Source organism: Chenopodium album, chromosome 19, assembly GCF_948465745.1.
Source record: "Chenopodium album chromosome 19, dcCheAlbu1.1, whole genome shotgun sequence".
Classification (NCBI taxonomy): Eukaryota; Viridiplantae; Streptophyta; class Magnoliopsida; order Caryophyllales; family Amaranthaceae; genus Chenopodium; species Chenopodium album.
Window position 1 is genome coordinate 36,849,993 of NC_137852.1, and position 16,702 is coordinate 36,866,694.

At 32.6% G+C, this 16,702-nt stretch overlaps 3 protein-coding genes across 3 annotated transcripts; 1 reads left to right on the forward strand and 2 right to left on the reverse strand.

Annotated features, from left to right (window-relative positions):
- Positions 1 to 2,691: 2,691 nt before the first annotated feature.
- On the reverse strand, positions 2,692 to 4,134 carry LOC145594301 (protein FAR1-RELATED SEQUENCE 6-like). Its single transcript, XM_081650637.1, has 3 exons — positions 4,097 to 4,134; positions 2,775 to 3,645; positions 2,692 to 2,727 (listed from the first exon to the last, which is right to left on the reverse strand). Exons 1-3 carry the CDS (start codon positions 4,132 to 4,134, stop codon positions 2,692 to 2,694), a joined length of 945 nt encoding a protein of 314 aa, XP_081506763.1.
- Positions 4,135 to 4,181: 47 nt separating this feature from the next.
- LOC145594302 (protein FAR1-RELATED SEQUENCE 8-like) lies at positions 4,182 to 5,207 on the reverse strand. The gene has a single exon (XM_081650638.1). The coding sequence runs from the start codon at positions 5,205 to 5,207 to the stop codon at positions 4,182 to 4,184; it is 1,026 nt and encodes a 341-aa protein (XP_081506764.1).
- Positions 5,208 to 7,229: 2,022 nt separating this feature from the next.
- LOC145594303 (protein IMPAIRED IN BABA-INDUCED STERILITY 1-like) lies at positions 7,230 to 13,493 on the forward strand. The gene is made up of 7 exons (XM_081650640.1): positions 7,230 to 7,664; positions 9,396 to 9,680; positions 10,688 to 11,014; positions 11,539 to 11,766; positions 11,899 to 11,996; positions 12,506 to 12,623; positions 13,158 to 13,493. The coding sequence occupies exons 1-7, from the start codon at positions 7,230 to 7,232 to the stop codon at positions 13,491 to 13,493; spliced, it is 1,827 nt and encodes a 608-aa protein (XP_081506766.1).
- The last annotated feature ends 3,209 nt before the right edge of the window (positions 13,494 to 16,702 follow it).

Below are 16,702 nucleotides of genomic sequence, written 5' to 3' on the forward strand. Positions count from 1 at the left end.
CTACACATTATACTTGGTTCCAGGTTCGAGTCCCAGCAGCAGCCGCATTTCCCATCCCCCAATTTTTTTTGATTTTTTGCTTTTTTGAAAAGTTTGTTCTATAATTAAATCTACAAAAGTAATCTTTCAAAAAAAAAAAAATCTACAAAAGTAAATAAATTCGGTCTTATATAACCCCCCTTGCGTAGCCTTTTTTTTTTTTGTTTTTCAATTAAAATATTAATTAAATTATGCAAATGAGCGTGAGAGTGCAAAGCAATACTCCCATACTATGTATAATATTTGTTTCCTAATTATATCACGGTCGATGACTGTCTCAATTGGTTTACATTCTACCTACGCACTATACTTGGTTCTAGGTTCGAGTCCCAACAGTCGCATTTCCCATCCCCCATTTTTTTTTTTTTTTTTTGCTTTTTACACTACTCCAATATTTGTTTTGGACTTTTGGGTTTATAAAAAGGTAGTCCAATTTTATCTTGTACACCCAATATCGGGACAATTGAATAGGACAAAATTCAAATGCATTACAGTTGAAGAATTTTGTATTTTTATTTTTTAACGGTATAGTTGAAAATTGTTTTTATATAAAGGAAAAAAAAAACATAATACCACACATAGTATAACAATGATAAGACCCCTATTTTGATCAAAGACATCTACAAGGGGGTAATGAAGACAGCAATAGTACAATGGAGTAGTCACTTCTTAGGCTAATTTCATTAAAACAATTTTGACAATATTTAAATTTAAAAGCTTTCGTATGATTTCAGTAAAAGTAACACAATTTTTTTTTTGGAATGTTTTTTTAAATGAAAAAAAAACATAAATTTGGTTTTATAGCAGCAATATTAAAGAGGTCAATATTAAGGAGGTGCCTTTTTAAAATAAAAATAAAGTTACCACATAATATCTTATTAGTTATTTTATCAAAGCTCCTCAATTCGAACAATTCTGATTGTTTTTAGTTTTGATATCAAAGCTCATTTCGATCAAAACTGAGGTTCGATCAAAACTGGTACAATAAATCTTACAAACCAAAGAACAATTGACGTTCGATGAACATTATTACTTCGATCAACTACAAATAATAATTCGAACACTAAGCAAACTACGATTTACTACATAAAAGAATTCGATGTCCAAGCAAACTTAAATATTTTTAGAAATACTGTCTTTTATAAATGCATGTACAATTGAGAGATTATAATGCAGATTAAAATTTGAATAAAAAGTTGATAGACTACTTAGAAAGTTAGAATTTAAATTGTCAATAATTAATTTTTTAATTTACCTAGTACTTTAGAATATAAAATATTAATTTTTTTTTAAGCTATTGTCATAAAAATGGAAACAAGAATCCAAAAAATATTCACCCACACCCTTTCTAACGTTTAAAAATCATACCTACAACCTACCTAGCCCTAATCATAGCTACCCTACTCCTGACTTACCATGGTGAAACAATGTCCTTTTACCAAACTAAACAATGTCCTTTTTACCAAACTCATACTTTCAAAAATCTCACACAAACATTTGAAAATTGTATCTGTAGTCCTACTAATGCAACTGTCACATATTGATAAATCAACGGCTTTAAATATAGATCGACAATTCAACGGCTGACGGCTGTAATTTGTGTATGAACACTAAATTTTGTTGTTATATATATATATATATATATATATATATATATATATATATATATATATATATATATATATATATATATATATATATATAGACTTTTCAACAAATTTTAGCTAAATATATTGAAACAAAAAGAAATCAAGTTTATTTTATAAGCGTAAAAAAGTACGGAGTATATAAAAGTTTTACATCATTAGAGGTACATAAGAATTTAATTAGTACGACGATAGATCATATATAAGTGTTTGGGGTTGAAGGGTCTAGGGTTTGGAGGGTTTGGAGGGTTTGGGGTTTGAAGGGTTTAGGGTTGGAAGGGTTTAGGGTTTGGAGGGTTTGATTTCCAATTTGATCGTTTACAACTTGAGGTGTACATTATTCGGATATACACCGAAATAGGCCAATCTAACCCGAATTATTAATTCGGATCGGATAACTTTTAATCGGATCGGATTGGATTGAAATTTTTTGAGAAATCGGATTTTCGGATCAGATCGGATTGACCTTTTTTGGATCCAATAAATCAATTTCACCGAAATATGAAGCCATGATGTTACAAATGAGGGTTGTTCATCCTATTCATGTGAAATTATTTTGATGATTATGTTGATTGTTTGCAATTCCATTTAGATTTTAATGCAGATTTAGATTTTAGTTAAAAAAATGACAGATTTGCATAATAATAATTTAGATTCGCATCCTCTTCACCCTCTGCAGCACCATTTCCTGCATCCTCTTCTATCTCCTCAACACCATTTCCTGCATCCTATATGATATCCAAGTCAGCTTATTCCATAAATAAAAAGTAGTGACAATAAAGGAATAAATCTTACTGGGCTAGGCTTCTTGTTCTTGTTGGGTTTCTTGTAGCCAGTTTCAGCTAACGATTTGTGCCTTGAACCCTTAGGCCTGCCCCTTTTCCTTTTCTTAATTATAGGGTCCTTTATAACAGGCACCATGGCAGATGGACATGGGTCAACAGGATCAGCATGAACTGAGACTGATGAAAACGTTTTATCTTCTTCAGCAAGTGATAAAAGTGTGCTAACTACGGGAACATGTTCCTGACTCTTCTTGTCCCTACAATCATTAACAACTTTTTGCAGCTTTGATAATGCTTCAATTACAATTTGGACTGTTTGATCATTGAGCATGGCAGCAGTTTCACAGATGGGCTCGAACTTTTCCATGATTCTGTTGAATCTCTGCACAATTTCTGTGTCGCCCGGATCATGGTAGGACACCTTGAACCTAGTGTGCTTACGGGGTACATCCTTCCGCCAACGGTCTAAAATGTACTTTTGTGGCAGATCTTCAACCTCGTTTTCGTCGAGAATTCTAATACAGTGTTTGCAAAGTATGCCACTTGTCTCAAACTTCCTGCAAACACATTGAACCTCCTTAGTCATAGGATAGTAAGTAACTTGGTAGAGCCTTTGCCTATCTGTAATGACCTCCTCACTAGCACCTGGAGGTACTATCCATACACAATCGATCAGCAAATACTGAATAAGGTTTTCAGACAAAACCTCCTTTCCTCGGAGGCTGCAATACATCAATCTCGAACACTCCGTTTGAACTTCTTGAAACTTGTTGTCTGTGTATAACTTTTGGAAAAATTTTTCAACTTTGAAGCCACTAACCAACCTCCTTAGGTACTTCGAGCAACGCTCATCTGCACTCACTTCATCTGACACGCGTTGAGTTAAGGCCATGTCATATTTCTGAGGAAACTCGTGGAGTTTAGTTTTGCGGTTTACATAGCCATCAAAAAACCGATTGATGCTCTCCACCCTTTGTGTGGTCTTCATATCAGCCCAGAAATACTCCTTCATGTACGCAGGCACCCACATATGACTCTCCTTGTAGAGGCTATGCAACCATTCATTGTCCTCCAAGTTATACTCCGCTATGAACTCAGCCCATCGGGTATTGAACTCCTCGGGATCAAAACTCTCATACACCACCTCTTTCAGGGGGTTGACAAACTCTTGGTACCTAGACAATAATTAATTGACCATCAGAAATATGAAGACTCTAACGCTCTCTAATGTGTTTAGCAGCAATCTTTTGTATACCAGCAAGCCTCCTGATCATTTTGCTACTGTATATATCTGCTCTTAAAGGCCTAATGGATCAGACTCCTCTTCACAAAAAAAATAACAGAAAAAATAAACTCTGATAGTTCATATATTATTATCCTGCACCCAACTTGGCATATCACTAAACTATTACATCAGATTTGAAGGCCAAATATTAGCCAGCATCCAGTCACAACAGATCATATATCATTAAACATATATTGAACTCACAACAGTTCATATATCATTAAACTTAAAAAAACAAAAAAAAATTTATTTAACTTATATTGAACTCATACAGCAGATTATTGTACTCAGTGAAGTCAGACAACACTTAATATGAACTAATAATTGCATAAGCCACTTACCGTGCGCACTTGCCAAGTTTTTCAGGGATCTTGCTCATTATATGCCATATGCACCAACGATGAATTGTGTTTGGCATGACTTCAGCTAGGGGCCTCGCATAGCTGCCGCTTGGTCAGTCAAAATGGCACTAGGAGCTTTGTTGTTCATACAAGCTAGCCACTGTTGAAATATCCACCGAAAAGTATCGCAGTCTTCATGAGAAACAAGAGCACATCCCAACAACAACGATTGCCCGTGGTGGTTCACACCAACAAAGTTCGCAAATGGGAACTCGTACTCATTTGTTAGGTATGTTGCGTCGAAGCATACCACATCCCCAAAGTCCTCATAAGCAACCCTACTTCTTGCATCCACCCACATCACATCCTTAAGCCTCCCTTCTCCATCCAACCGTTGAGCATGGAAAAAATTTTGGTTGTCTGATTGCATTTTTCCAAAAAACTCCATCATTGCCACCGAGTCCCCTCCAACCATCTTCAACCGCTTTGCCTTGTACACCTCATGTTGTAAGTCTTTGACAGTGAGACGCATTTTGTCCACTCCTTTTCGTTTGGATGCCATGCAACCGTGTATTTGAGAAACTGGTACACCGAGCTCATAGTAATCCATCAACGTCCTCCTCAATGCTGGGGTCAGGTGCTTCATGCGGTATTCCTTCACAAGCTTAGAATTTGCTGGATGAATCTGGTGATTATGCTCCAGGTGCACTGTCTTTAACACCCACAAGCCATCTTCATTCATTCTAGCATAAACACGGGCCTCACATTCACACTTTTTCGAAGTCCTCTTCATACGACGTAACTGATCCTCACATACCACCCCATCAACTAAACCACCTGAACCTCCAACACCCATTGCTTTTGCCCTCTTCTTGGCTTCCCTCCTAGCCCTCATGTCTGGTTTTCCCCAACATTCACACTTCCACGTGTTAGCTATTCTTTTTTTCTTGTTGTCCTCCGTACAATTTACACCTTGAACCCTAGACACTCCAAACCCCATCTGCTCAGCACACTCCTTATAGTAGGCTTCAACATCTTCCGAAGACGGGAAGACCATCCCTACCTTAGGCTCTTCAACAATTACTGTCATATCATTGCTACCAACTGCCATATCGTTGCTTTTATGCAACCACAGTGTGAGTTGTCTGAATTGTATTCAAGGGGGATAAATACCCAACATTCATGTTAACATCTTCACTAACACTATCTGCAACAATTGTGTCTTCTAAACCCTCCATATCAATACCCTCCATATCAATGTTACTCCTCCTGACCTTAACTCCACTGCCCCTATCACCAACATTAATGCCCCTTATAACACCTTCACTAACACTATCTGCAAGAACTATGTCTTCTATACCCTCCATATCAATATCCTCCTCCTAAACTTAACTCCACTCTTATAACATCTAAAACAATTCACACCCTTCAAAACCTTCAAAAGCAGAACACCAACAGAATTATGATACAAATTGAAACAATCATAACTCTCCGAACAAAGTACGACAATTCAACCAACACGTTTTGGCATCACACAAGACTATAACACAGTTTTAGAAAGTATGAATTGAATTTTTATATTATCCAAAATCAATAAGCAATTATAAGAGCTTCAAACCCCATTATAAAAGATCGCATTACATATCATTATTGTACAAATTAAAACAACCATAGTCTGTGTAACTACAACCAATTGAAAAAAGTATGAAAAATCGACCAAGACAACACCAACACGTTTTTGCAGTAACAAGACAACAACACATTCTCATATTTTTCATTTTTCACCCCTTTAAAACAAAATCAATCACCCATTTTCAGCTAATTTGTACCATTTCAACATAGGAATGTCAACGCATAACCACATTACTTTCAATTATTTGGATTTCGGTCTCAATTGTGAATTCAATTTGACCAAAACCCTAGAACAGAACAACAGATCAGTGTTCAGAAATTAACATGAAGGGACGAAGAAGAAAGAATAGAAAACTTCACCAACCTGTTATCTTCAACCAATTATGTCATCTGGGCAGGTGAGGAGAGGTTAGGAGCTCTGATAGAGTTAAGGAATTATGAAAGAGGTGAGAGGAGCTGAGCTAATTCTGTTATTCCGTTTTCTTGTTACGCCATTATTCAACCAATTTGACACATAAGCTGTCCCCACGAAATCCGACTCAGCATCTCAGTAAGTGAAAAACATCGAAATATTTTCAAAAATGCCATTGTGAGGAACGACCTTGTTTCTCACAATAAGCAATTGGGGCTCGCTCCATTCAAACTATTTTTTAGACAGGAAGATGGATTTTATGGGTGATTTTAAACAAAATTTCCTTTTACTTATTCACTAAAAATAATGGGACACATTAAGCAATCATATGTATACTTTCCCCAGATATTTTTTTGCAGTTTTTTGTTATTCCGTATTTAGAATAAAAAATATTAATGATTGAAATTCAAACTAAGTACGAAGTATATTTTATTTTGAAACAAAAATTACGAAGTATATTGTCAAACCTTTTTTTTTTTTTTTTTTTAAACCGTATATTGTCAAACCTATCTAAGGCAATAATATGTCAATTACGAAGTATAATGAGACGAATGATTGAATGAAGTACATCACCACCAAAAAATTAATATTTTTTTTACACACACCAAAGTAATTTAATTTGAATTAAATTGATATAGCATACAAATTGTACACATATCGAGCGTACTTCTTTGATTAATACAAAGATTAAAGTATTGATACCGTATGAATGCGGAGTATTTTAGTGGAGGATAAGAGCAAAGGAATAGAAGAAAGCCATTTATCTGATTTTGAAAAAACAAATTTTGATTTTTCTCCCTGAATTTTCTCAGTTAATTGAACAAAACCGTAGGTTGTAATCTAAATTTAGAATCGAAATAATAGATAGAAAAAATGAGAAAAAACGAAACAATTGCCAATTCCAAACCCCCAAAATTTCTCCCCCAAAAACATCGACCCTTTCCCTTTGATTCATCTGGGTCGATCAAATTCAAAACATCCTTTTTTTCTCCCAATTTTCCCCTTAAATTTTGATTAAATTCAGTGAAATTATAATAACAATATTAAATTCTCAGATATTGTCATGTCATTGATGGACATTGTTCGTTGATGGGGTGCATATCTTCGAAGCGGACGGGGTCCACGACCCCGTCTGCTGTCGATGATTTTGAGGGGGAAATTCGGGTCAAGAGGTCATCGAGTAGACGTCCTGTGGGTCCCGCCACCGCTACTACAAGCGAAAGCGGGACCCATCAAGTATTTGGTGAGACGACCCAAACACAATTGTTGCCCTTTAAAAAATCATCAGCTAAAGAGGAGGAATTGGTTGGATCAGGAGAAGAGGATGGAAAGAAGTTGAAGGGGTCGAAGAGCAAAGGCTCTACGTCGAATTTCTCGTTGAGTTTAGGATTCGGGTCGTCGAAGAGTCAGGTCGTTGCAGAGCAAACCGCCGCCGGTTGGCCTGCATGGCTTACGGCTGTTGCTGGTGAAGCCATTCATGGGTGGGTGCCTCTACGTGCTGATGGTTTTGAGAAATTAGATAAGGTAACCACAAACCATCTAATTACTACCATCCTATTTCGTTTCATATTGATCGACACGTTTATTTAGTATGTTGTCAATGTACTCTGTATAGTTACAAACATATGGACATGAAATCCGTTATTATTGATACAAAGATTATAAAATTTCACATTGTATAATTTCAAATAAAAATAGCATATAATCATAAGTTATAACACATTAACAAGTAAAAGTTGATATATATTCGTTAAATAAAAAATATACATTTTCATGACTCTTCTAAGATTTTGTGACAATTTTTTTTTTTGGACGTTTTTTAAAGTGAAAGTTAGATAGGGAAGGAAATTGATGCAACTTTTATGTTTATATACAGTGTAATATCAAAACATGTTTTTTTTTTTTTTTTTTTTTTTTTTTTTTTTTTTTTTTTTTTTGATTCAAGTAATATCAAAACATGTTAATTATAAACAAACAAAGAACGAGTGAAGATGTTTCTTTGTTTATATTCTAGCTAGGTTCATCATGTAAGTCACTCTAAACTAATCGGCTTTCGGCTAGGTGGCTTGAGAAGTTCTCATTCTTCGCAATAAAATTTGTGACATTGTCGGACTATACTAACTAATTTTGTAAATTATCACTAATCTTACTTACATAATTGTGTGCTTTTGAAAATTTTGTTAGAATCAAATAGTTACTTTAGAAATCAACCAATCAATCCATTACTATACACGATTAGAGATAAAATCATTCGAAAAATTTATTCAAATAATAATGATATTCTACTAAATTTTGGAATTAAAGTATAAAAAATTGATTAAAGTATACCAAGCAAGTTTTATATAAACAACTTCCACAAGTATTTAAAAAAAAACTAAAAATGATTTATACTTCTCCGTATCTTTATAGTTGTAACAGTTTGACTTTTACACTATTCACTTGTTTCACTTTGACTAGTTTTCACGATTTATCCTTAAGTAAAAATATAGTCATGGGGATCTTGTTAGCTTCGTCCATTAATAAGATTATTAATTAACACTTTGACTAGTTTTCACGATTTTTCCTTAAGGCCCTGTTCTTTTCACCTTAAAAAAATAATATTAAGTAAAATAATTTCAGTTCAGTAAAAATATGTTCAGTTCAGTAAAAATAATTTCAGTTCAGTAAAACCAATTTCAGTTCAATAAAATTCAGTTTTCATAAAGAATAATTATAATAGAAAATCAGTAAAAATAATTTCAGTTCAGTAAAAATAATTTAATTTCAGTAAAAATAATTTCAGTTCAGTAAAATTAAGTTCAGTTCAGTAAAAATAATTTCAGTTCAGCAAAATTAAGGTGAATCAAACAGGGCCTAAGTAAAAATATAGTCATGTGGGATCTTGATAGATTCGTCCATTAATAAGATTATTAATTTTAAAATTTTCTTTTCTATGACACAAAATTTTCAAAAGCACACAATTATGTAAGTAAGATTAGTGATAAAATTTTAGTTACTTTAGAAATCAACCAATCAATAATTACTAAATTAGTTATTTTAGTCACTATTTAATTTTAAAATTTTAAAAAGTCGCAATTCATCATCAATAATTACTAAATTAGTTACCCTATATAGACCATAACAAACGTTTTCACATGGTGCATTTTTAAAAATTTAGTGCTACACGATCAATATTTGTACATCTTACGAGTACATAGTAAAAATTATCTGTCTAACGTTGTTTACTACTATCCAATGTGATTTAATGTTTTGTAGATTGGACAAGGTACATATAGTAGTGTGTTCAAAGCACGTGAACATGCTACGGGTAGATTTGTGGCTCTTAAGAAGGTGAGATTTGACAATTATCACCCCAAAAGTGTTCGATTTATGGCAAGAGAAATTACAATTCTTCGAAAGCTCGATCATCCAAACATAATCAAGTTACATGGTTTAATTACCTCTAAAGTGTCTTGTAGTATTTACCTTGTATTCGAATACATGGAGCATGATCTTTCTGGCTTGCTCTCTTGCCCTGAAGTCACGTTTACTGAGCCTCAGGTTAGATTTGTTTTACGTTACATTAACTTCTTCTAGAGTTGATCATGTGTGGCTCGGACCATCGGCTCGAATAGTACGACGTTGTCTTTCAATTACTCGAATAGCCAAGCATACAACAAAAGTCAACATAACTATACTTGATTGGTTGAACTTGTTCAATAGTTCTCTTCATCATTTATAAGGTGTTCTGGTTTGAATTTAATATTTTGGCCTTGTTTGGTTTGCATATGGTTGCTCTTTTGAAGTAGGCATAAGGAGAGAGAAGATGAAATACTATTTTAAAAATAAAATTTCATCAATTTTGGAGAGAGAAATGTCATGATCAGGTCATGGCCATGACTTTTGGCAAAAGGTGGGCAAAGAAGTAGAGTATGCCACTTGTCCTGCTATTATTGACTGATAATATTTATTTTCTATATTCTTTTTAGTTATTAATTACAAGTATAATTAAGAAATTATTTATGAACAAGACAAGTAGTAGGCAATCTATGCTCAATATACTCTCATTGGTTTTTTTTTTTCGTCAAAAAAAAACCAATGAGAGTATATGAGCATAGATGGGTATAAAAATTAGGCATAATGAGATGGAAGAGAGAGAATGTATTAAATATTTGATGACCATCATTGGCTTGGGCAACCAATGACTTTACTCTAATTATTTAAGATGTGCTCTAATTAATCACAAAATTTTTGGTTTAGGTAAATTTAACAAAAGTAATATACTAATATGTAATAACAATAAGGTGAGGATAACAAAACAACCGTCCCAAACTCACTCTTTTTTTTTTTTTTTTTTTTTTTTTTTTTTTTGGGTTGTCCCAATTATCTTTGCCACAAAGTCTTGGCCAGCTAGAGCCAATTTAATTGATTTGATTGAATGAGACCAATTTACATTTTCAATAAGATTCGGCCCATGATCAACTCTATCTATTGTTTTTTTTTTTTTTTTTTTTTTTTTTTTTACTATTCTTGATAACTTCAGTTTTAAAACCTTGTATAACATGCAGATAAAGTGCTTCATGCAACAAATATTTTATGGGTTAGACTATTGCCATGGAAAAGGGGTAATGCATCGAGACATAAAGACCTCAAATATATTGCTAAATAATGACGGGATTTTGAAATTGGCTGATTTTGGGTTGGCAAACTTCCTAATGAGCACAAAGTACAAGCAACCTAAGCTTCTTACAAGTCGTGTAGTCACATTATGGTATCGCCCGCCCGAATTGTTACTCGGGTCTACTAATTATGGATCTTATGTAGACATGTGGAGTGCGGGTTGTGTTTTTGCTGAACTGCTCGTTGGCAAGCCTATTCTTAAGGGTAAAACTGAGGTAATTACCTTCTTCGTCTCTCTTCTATTGTTAGGACTTTGACATCTATATAGTCGTAAGTTATACTCTAGTAAGGATATTGGGTTGCACGTGCCTCATCAATTTTCAAAACTTATTTAAAACAATAAGTTCGAAGATAAAATAAACATGTATTGATTGACAATTACCATAAGCTCACCAACTTAATGATCCTAGATTCGTCACTGCTTATAATTCTTTAGACATGGATAAATTGTGAAATTATATATACTTTGAGTAGCACGTATTGAAATTTGAAAGAAATCAATCTCTCTTGTTAATTCTATAGTTGACTAGTTGTACATAGTTGGTCATAGGGAACCATTTTAGTAAAAGCGGTTTATATTAGGTCATTACTCGGAAAAATTAGTCATGACCCCCCGAACTATTTTTGAATAAGTTGATCACATTAAAACATTAAGATGAGAAATAATCAATTTTACTTTTGAAAAACAATGTCTTGTGATTTTATTCATGAAATGATGATGCATGAATAATGATTACAGGTTGAACAATTGCATAAAATCTTCAAACTTGCCGGATCTCCACCAGATGAGTATTGGAACAAATCTAAGTTACCTCATGCATCTAGGTTTAAACCTCAAATTCCTTACGAAAGTTCACTTCGAGAAAGGCTTAAAATTTTCCCTGAACATGCTATCAATTTATTAGAAACCCTCTTATCAGTTGATCCTACAAATCGTGGAAGCGCGGCCTCTGCCTTAAACTCTAAGGTAAGTATGAGCAAATTTCTTTAATTATAAGATATATAGACGGATAATTATTATCGAAAAATACTAATAAATTTCTCTAGTACGTACGATTTTATTTCCATAGATTGAAGTTAGTTATGTATCTTGTTTCAGTATTTCAATACAATGCCTTATGCATGTGACCCGTCAAGCTTGCCAAAGTATCCTCCTAATAAGGAGATGGATGCCAAATCTCGTGAAGAATCAAAAAGGTATATATACTTGTATTTGCCTGTTCATACCGTTGATATATACATTTACTTTTTTTGTCTTATTTTTGTACTTGTATATGGTTTATACTTTATAGTTTCTTAATATATATTGACAAAATTGGTTGACGTAGGCATACGCTCAACATCAAGCCTAACTTTATAAAATATATAGACTCTAATAAACATAACATCATCTTAGTGATAACATTTATGTTCATTAGAGTTTATATTTATTATTAGACTTAGTGTTCACACTCATTATGATTAGGCTCCATGTTCAATGTATGTACAGTAAGTTCTTACGTTCCACCATCATATGTGCATAATTTTTAGTCCTCAAAATTGAAAAGGGGACATTTTATAAGAATATATATGGTCGAAGTTGGTAAGTTTTACATTAGTTGTAATCATACATTCCGTCTGCCTGGCCTATTATTTTGAAATAACCTAAAGCGATAAATTCTCTGTAATAAAGGGTTATTGCTCATCAATGTACCACAATATTATAGGAAAAAGACGGGTAAAAATCACGATTCGACGATATCATCATCAAGAATGCATAGACGAGGTCGAAAAGGATTGCCAGAGCAAAGCAGCGTTAGCATGTTAGGAAGACCTGGACAAGAGGTACGTCGATCTTCATCTTTCTATCACTTGATCACTCATGTCCAAATTTTCTTTAATTTTTTTTTCTTGTCAAATTTTCTTTATTTGACTTACGATTAAGTAGTTAAAACTGTTTTTATTGTTCAAAGAATCTTTTTTTTTTTACTTAATGTTAGAGCTAGTGTTAGTACAACAGTAGTTTAAACAAGTGTAGCACGCATTATTATGAACGTGTTTGGAAAAAAGGTGTTACATCATGTTCGACAATAGTTTTTGGTGTATCTTTTACTATTCTGATTATTTTAGAAACCGATTGCTTCCAATGTTAAGGTTCTAAAAAGAATTTCCACAGTAATAATGTTGTACAACAATAATTGAATTTAGTATATTTGGATTAGTGATTGCCAAGAGCTGTAATATTAATTGGATAGATATTCATTAATATCAATGTTAAATCAATATTGTCTATTGCATTTCTATATGAGATGAAGACGTTAATGCAAAAGCTACTTTAATGACCATTAACTACAACTAATTGTGCCGAACACTGTTCAGGATACTCAGATGAATAGAAAATACGCGCGCAGAAACGGGACAAATGCACTTGTTACTCAGATAAGAAAGGGCGATAACGAGGCATCAATGGATATGAAGTCAGATGTATCTCAAGTAACAAATGCATCACAAGGGGATATGATGTTTCGAGGCAAATATAATGGAAAGGCAACAACATTAGCATTACCACCAAAAAGAAGATTGGCTAATAATGATGCTTCAAATTCTACTTCCAAAATTCAAAGTAGTGACCCATCTAGCGTATTGTGCGCAAATAAAATGTTAGACCAACAACAAGAAGAATACGAAGATGTCCAAGATTCAACCAAGATGTGAAAGGTAAACTTAATTATATGTTTTTATTAACTATAATGTTAAAGTAGTCATGGATTTGAAGTTTATATAGTTTAACCACAAAGGCATAATCTTATATTTGAAATAAAATATGAAAGAAAAGAGAGTATATCAACTTTTATGATTACATATACTATCTCTGTTACATATTAATTGCAACTCTGGAATTTTTTAATGCCTCACAATTAATACTCCAAAGTTGCAACTAATATGTAAGGGAGGTAGTATACTAAGTTCGTGAATAATAAGGGTTTTCCTAGCTATGCTATTACCGTGTGTTATTTGGTTTTATTTAAGGTGCAACACTTTATTTATTTGACTTGATTTTCTTAATAATATATAAAATATTAAATATTATTATATAATATACTACTATGTGATTAGATTAGTCACACTGTATACTTTTTTAAAACAATATTAAGGCATATTCTCATTCACGGAATTGAGCTGAGCTGAGCTGAACTGAACTGAACTAATTAAACTTATTAGAGCTAAACTGAACTGAACCGGATATTTTATGAGAGAAGAAAATTAAAATAAGAAATGAACTGAACTGGATATTTTATGAGAGAAGAAAATTAAAATAAGAAATGAACTGAACTTATTAGAGCTGAACTGAACTGAACTAAAAATAATTGTATGAGAACATGCCCTTATTTTGAATTTTATAACTAATAATGAATATATCAACAGTTAAAATTGTCTGTTAGCGAATGTGACAATAAAGTTGATCTACCAAATTAGTAACAGAGGGAGTATCAATTAATGTTTTTAAAAGTCAAACAATATATATATCTCTTAATTGCAAATATCTAATGAACCATGACCATGTCTTGACAATGTTTGGTTATTTGGTTTGTTACCACTCACCTTGTCCCTTTAAAATCTATCCATCTACATTTTTGACTTTATTATAGTTGTAGTGTTGAAAGGAATTACAACCTAAGAGAGGTAAAATAAGTGACTAAAAACAATCAAACACGCCAAACTAAACACACAAAAATGGGTCAGTTTGTTGCTCCACCAATTAAAACACTATCAAAACACTCAATCCACACTTTAGGGCTGAACCCAAAAGATATAACTTTCAACTTGAAATTTGCATTAGTACTCATACCAGTTTTGTATCCTTTTGCTTTCATTAATGCCCAATTGGTCTTTTGGTTTAGACACTTTAAATGTAGGGATAAGGGATTTCCACCTCAAAGTATTGCTAGTGTAGTGGGGATTGAATCCCTAACCTTACAATTTCCCATCCGTCAATCCAAACAAGGGATATAAATTATCGCCTCCTCAATTCTCAATCCTTAGCTTCAATTCCAAATAAAAATTTGCTTATAAACGTTTACTTGTTTTATTACGGGTACATTCAGGTATATAATTATGAAGACTTTGTATAAAGAACACCTAATGAACGCATAGGATTGTCAAAACTCTCTCAAGCCATTTCCCTTCAATGGCAATGAAGAGGTAAAGTGTTAAACGTGCTTATTTTTTGGGTTAGTCCCCCCTTTTTCATCAAACATCAGATAAAAAATAATAGTACTTGTGTTATTATATAGATATGGAAGAATTATGTTTTTATTGATAAATTCATTTTTTTGGTTTTTTTTTTTTTTTTTTTTTTTTTTTTTTTGTAGTGTTATAAGAAAAGTTTTGTTTTTTTGTTTTTTTGTTTTTTTTTAAAATCTATTTTTCATCATTTTTGTGGTGTTGCAAGTTAAAAAATCCTAAATATTATTGATCAAATTTGTGCATTGACATATATGTGTCAGTTAAAGTGTTGTGATTTTTATGAAACGAAGTGAATGATAATCAAGTGCTTTCCAAATTGATTAGAAAATATCAATTTTACAAACTACGTAAGTGTTTAATACTTAAATATTTATTAGGGAAGTAACTAAATTTATTTAATCATTTACTTATTTATTTATTTTTATTCACAAATCATTTCAAGACTAAGGGCCTGTTCTCATTGATTGAACTCAGCTGAACTGAACTAAACTGAACTAAACTCAGCTGAACTGAACTGAACTGAAATGGATATTTTATAAGAGAAGGAAATTAGAAGCTGAACTGAACTGAACTGAACTGAATTGAGCTGAACTGAACTGAACTGAATTTCAACGTAAGAGAATCGGCCCTAAGCTTTTATTGTTGTTGTTGTTGTAGTATTTATATTTATTTTTCAACGCGTTTTGTGTGCGGTTAGTTACATTATGTGACCGCTTGTAAAAGAACAAACTAACCCCTATAATACTAATCGAATAACCCTTATAAACTGATTGAATAAATTTGACTCCCTCTGTTTTTTTTTATATGCATCAGTTTGACCGGCACATTTGTCGAGATGCTACTTTGATCATAAATATCTTTATTTGTGTATTAGTAAAAGTTGTAACAAAATTATTTTATGAAACTAGACATTATGACGAATCTAATGATATATAATATAATTACATTTATTCATTTTTTAGAGGTGAAAAAATTAAGTCAATCATGGTATGTGAATAGTGCAATTGTCAAATAGATGCATATAAAAAAAACGGAGGGAGTATAACATTGGTGAAATAACCTTTGTAATAATTATCGGGTTACCGCTACAACACTAACGAAATAATCCCCATGATGGTTGGCCACACGATGTGATCAACCACATATAAGAACTCATGTCTTTTATTTAAAAAAAAAAAATTTAATTGCTTTTTAAACCTTCTGCTGCAGATAAGGCAAAAAGGACAATAGCATCCATTAAAGAGGAGATGATGGGACTATATTGGCTCAAGCCATACATTAGCCTCATAAGTCTTTATACATATTCTTCGTTTATATTTAATTTACAACGAAGTGGCCAATTCTTTTGAAGAGTTTAGTGAGATTTTTTGGTTTGTTGATTTTTTTTTTTCCTTTAGTTTTTACAAATTGTAAATTGAGAAAACAAAAGGAAAATGCTACAATATTGTGTATAAAGTTTACCTTTGAGAGCCTACTGTTCCATTTTATATTATTTTATTTTATTTTATTTCTAGCTAGTCTAATTCACTTCCTCTATTTCAAGATAAATGTCCCAAGTATAGGGGAAAGCAGCTAAGGATTGAACCATATGGAACAAATAAGCACTATCTATCAATGTCAATAACTAAGCTAGTTTAAACAAGGGGATAAGAATTAAACCAAACAAAATTACTAGC